At 27.7% G+C, this 4,865-nt stretch overlaps 1 protein-coding gene across 2 annotated transcripts; it reads right to left on the bottom strand.

Annotated features, from left to right (window-relative positions):
• On the bottom strand, positions 1,403-4,500 carry LOC107609767 (omega-3 fatty acid desaturase, endoplasmic reticulum). Of its 2 annotated transcripts, XM_016311790.2 has the most exons (8): positions 4,087-4,498; positions 3,829-3,918; positions 3,638-3,704; positions 3,418-3,510; positions 3,122-3,307; positions 2,734-2,814; positions 2,362-2,499; positions 1,403-1,826 (listed from the first exon to the last, which is right to left on the bottom strand). In XM_016311790.2, exons 1-8 carry the CDS (start codon positions 4,371-4,373, stop codon positions 1,641-1,643), a joined length of 1,128 nt encoding a protein of 375 aa, XP_016167276.1. In that variant the 5' UTR covers positions 4,374-4,498; the 3' UTR covers positions 1,403-1,640. The 2 variants fall into 2 exon arrangements, with proteins under 2 accessions (XP_016167276.1, XP_020963176.1); XM_021107517.1 differs by lacking the exon at positions 2,734-2,814 and having other exon boundaries at positions 4,087-4,500.

Below are 4,865 nucleotides of genomic sequence, written 5' to 3'. Positions count from 1 at the left end.
TAAGAGTTAATATTAAAAAAAACTAAAATAAGTTAAATTGAAATTTCTGTTAAACTTTAATTTTGAGGGAAAGAATCATAATTAACTCATTATTTCTTAAACAAAATAAGAAATTGTATTTTACATCATTTTAAGGTTACTTTACTTTTATTGTTTGAGTAAGGTTTGGTTTGATAAAGTTTTTTAAAAAGATGTTTGTATTTTTCTTTTCATTTTGTATTTAATAAATTAAAAAGACTATGTTTATACTTGCAGTTTTTAAAAGATATGGATATTTTTAAAAGTGTCTAAGACAAAATTTTTTAAAGTTGACTTGTGATTATCAAAATTAAAAAAATCTTAATATAATAAATATTCAAATAATTTTTAAAAATTATCTTTAAAAAAATAACTTTTATAAATTACTTTCAAAAAATAAAAATTTTACCAAATCAAATTTTAAAGTGCTACATATCTATTTTCCTACTTATTCTAATAATTTTTGTAAGAACTCTGTTAAGGAGTAGATGATGTAGCAGGTAAGTTGTAAATTCCAAATTCTTTTTATAGATATATAGGGTTATATTAGTATATGCAAGGAGGAGGGTTTTAATTTGTAACCAACTAATAACCTAAACAAAAAAGGGGGTACTAATAACACATAATTAATTATGTTGATAACTTGATATGGTACCCTACGCTATACCCAAATACCTATCCATTTCCCATATAAGGAAACTCATATAGTATATTATTTATCAGTAATATCTGTGAAAAAGATGCCAAATAATGGTTAAGTAGTTAATCACGCCAGTGGTTGATATATAGTTTGGAATTAATACTGAAGTAATTACCAACATTAATTACATTCATAGCCCCTAATAGTCAAATATATACGCCACCAACCTTCAATTATAACAGCGAGGGCCCAAGACTTCAATGGCTACTATCTTTATGGTTGAGATACCATTAAGCTTATGTCCCCCAATAAATAAATAAATCATATGGATGTATATGTATATATGTTCTATATATATAAAAACGGAAATGTTTGGTAACATATAAAAAATCTTATGTAGTAATAAAACATGCTAAAATTGATTATTCTAAGAACCTCACCACTTTGATTCTTAGAAAACGCAGTTGAACTTTAATAATAAATTAAACTTTTTACTAATAAAGAGGGGAAAAAATTAAAGAGAAAAAAGAATATTCCTTTGCTTAGCATATGAGAAATAACATTAATGTAGAGTAATGTTTGTAAATGACAAAGTAGTTAATATTATGTTAATTTGTTTTTTCCAATTTGAGTGGCATGGCATATTGGCATGGTGATTTAGATTTATTTATTTAGAAGTAGCTACATGTGTCATGTGAGTGCTGCTACAGCGCAAGTGGTGGAAATCATATCACACTCAAAAAATGAAGCTGACAATTCAAATATTTATTACCATTTTAGGTTATTACAAGTACTTCTTAGCAATGAGGCCAACTATACTCTTGTGTGTCCCATTATAGTAAATGAAATAAATCAGAGAGTGAGACCCATTTCACTGAAAAATAGAAGCAAAATCATGTGGCCACCTAGCATTAAAGCCACATTAAACTCGTATAGATGAAATTAACAAGAATAAAAAGCATTTAAATAAAATAAAATTTTACTACTTGGACTTGTTATTGTTGAGAAGGTAAGGATCAGATTGATAGTAAACAATATCTCCATTGTCACTGACATAGTGATCTTGTCCAATGCTTTGTAGCAAATACTTTATGAGATGAAATGGAAGTGGCCCAGATTTCTCTGGCTCCCGGTAATACTTTCCAAGTACTGGCTTTGCTGCTTCTGTCTGCAAATTTATTATTAAAATATTGGACTCACTTTCTTGGACTAATAACAACAATTATTTCAATTTTGGACTTTTCTTTTTTCGTATCTTTATCAAATTGCAAAGTATCCACATTTTTATATTATTTGTCATTATGAGTTTGTCACTTTGTCTATCTTCTATTTTGTTTGCTTAAATTATTCATTTTAAAAGTATCTTTCTCTTTAAATATCAACTCCTTTTTAGTTACAAAAGATATATTTATACAAATAAAAGAAGTCCCAAAAAAATTTATATCAATATTTAATTATATATTGTCATATATATTAACAAAAATAAATAATATTTACACTTATTAATTAGTATTTTAAATAGTAGTATAAAGAAATCGATAGAAACCCTAAAGTAGTTCATGCTCTAAGTCCATTCAATTTAAAATATAATTAATGACTATATAATAATAAATGGTACAATCTAATTAAGCTGATATATATACTCTGATCTATCACGGTGCATTATTATATTAAATTAAATTAAGATGAAAAGTAGAAAGTACCGCTTCAAGCAAGTGATAGTGAGGAATTTGAGGGAAAAGATGATGGATCACATGAGTGCCAATATCATGATGAATATTATTAACCAAACCATAGTCACGATCCACCGTTGTAAGGCCACCCCTTAGATAACTCCATTCCTGCAAAATTGTAACACATTCTTGTTGATATTTGATATTAGGCAGCAGCACACACTTCTAAGTTTAGAGATATGTGCATTCGCATATACAAACATTAATCTTATTATAAAGTTGATGAATAAAACAGAGAAGCCCTGATATTGAGGAGTAACGGTCATGAATTTGAGATTAATAGAATATAATATCAAGTACCAAAATTTGATACAACTTGATTATATTGTTATATATTACTACCTTTCCACGGTACCAAGGTAATTTCTGCTTGTAACCATGGTGATGCAAGTATGTGACAAAATCAAGCCACATGATGAAGATCTACATACACGGTGAAAACAAAACCAAGTGAGAAAGAATTGGCTTTAGAGATATGTTATTTGCATCAATTATTTATTTTAAAAAGGATGTATATTTTAAGTAGTATACAAAATGTGATTTAAGTATTACTTTTTTTAATAAAATGTAATTTTATTATTATTAATTTATTACTGTTATTATTTATACACTAAAATGTAAGAAAAAATAAAAGTTTGGACCTTAAATTAAGGTATGAAATTCCATTTTACGAAAAGGGAATGAGATGAAAACGATAAAGTTAAAAAAAAAAAAGTAAGAATGAAATTACCAAATAAGGGATTCCATAGAGCTTGAGAATGGAAAGTGGAGTGACAATGAAGGACAGAAAGAGAAGCAGAGAAAACATGGCAACCCAACACATTGTTGAAATCATAACATCTTTTCTCTCATTTGGTGAGAACAAATTGCTGTATGGATTGAAATGAGAACCTTCCTTTCCAGGGCTTCTTCTCCACTGAAAATAATAAGACATGCAATTTCTCATATTAAAATAAATAAATATCACAAACTTTGTTTATTATTATTACTTTCTATGAAAATCAAAAAAGAAATTAAAGCACTTACCAAGTAAAAGGGATAAGCAAAAATAGGGAAAGGTACAGTGAATCTCATGAGTTTGGTCACATTGTCTAGGCTTTTATAGATCTTCTCTGGCAACTAACACATGAAAAAAAAAAAAAAAAGAAAGTAATAAAAATATTTATTTTTATTAAAAAAAAAAGAAAATAATAAATTTTCTTTGCTATACAATGAAAAACCAAGGTTGAAGCTAGAAAACACTTACTGGAACCCATGACTCATCATTCTCAACATGTCCATGGTTTTGGTGGTGGGTCTTGTGGCTAATTCTCCTGAAAAAAATATTAAAATTCCACAGTTTCATTGTCAAATCAAATTAAGAAATACATAAAACAAAAAAATTTGTTAAATAAATGAAGAAGATGAACACAACGGTGCTAAGAATAATGAACGAACCATCCATGGTATGGTACAAGAATTGAGGAGTGCAATATATGGCCCACAATACTATTCAGCTTTGCATTGTTTGAAAAACTTCCATGCCCACTGTTCATTGCCAATAGAAAATGTATAACATTTAACATAACATTATTAGCAAAAACAAAGGTAAAACATAAATAAAATACTATATATACTGAAAATTGAATGAATCTAAACCGGACAATATTGTTTGAATACTTTTTTAATGTAACATTTTTTTAATAATGTTCATACCAATCATGACCAAGAACAAAGAGTGCCCAGAACATTGTTCCCTGAAGAGGCCAATAGATTGGCCAAAAGAACCAACTATTGAAGTGAATTGCTGAAGCTAACAATGTAGCAACAAGAACCAAATCTCTTAGAACATAACTGAGGGATCTCCATGGATTCTTGACCCAGCAATGCCTTGGGATTGCAGCTCTTATATCTGCTATCTTGAATGGAGGAGGAGCACTAGCATCAAATTCATCATTTTCTTTTTTGTGTCCATTGGTATAAACAACATGGGACACTGCCATCTTTTTGTTTTGGTTATGGTGGTGGCTCTGTTTCAGGGTTGATGAAAGAGAGGTTTATAGAGACTTATAGCGGCTATGGCTAGAAGAACATGAAATGTTTTGAGAGGAACGCACATGAGTATATAGGGTCAGTAATATATAATATAACAAAAAAAAATGGAATAATAACAGCTTGAGATTCATGGGTTTTTTATTGTTTTATTTTTTTGTGATTTTTTAGTTATTACAAGATATTTTTCTAGTGAATTTCTTATTTTAACTTTTCTTATATGTTTCCATTACTATCCCTGATCTAAATTATACATTTTTTATTTTGTCAAAAATAATATATTCAAAATAAATATATTTGAATGCATGTTGTGTCTGAGTTATGAATTTATACCAAAGTTTTTTTTAATTTTAAAATAAAAAATACTTAAAGATTTGTAGAATTTATTATTTTTTACCATTATTTTTAATCATTAATTTAATTTTTTAGTCTAATAGTTTAAT

Source organism: Arachis ipaensis, chromosome B07 (assembly GCF_000816755.2).
Source record: "Arachis ipaensis cultivar K30076 chromosome B07, Araip1.1, whole genome shotgun sequence".
Classification (NCBI taxonomy): Eukaryota; Viridiplantae; Streptophyta; class Magnoliopsida; order Fabales; family Fabaceae; genus Arachis; species Arachis ipaensis.
The sequence above is the reverse complement of the archived record's forward strand: the minus strand, read 5'-3'. Positions and strand labels throughout refer to the sequence as shown.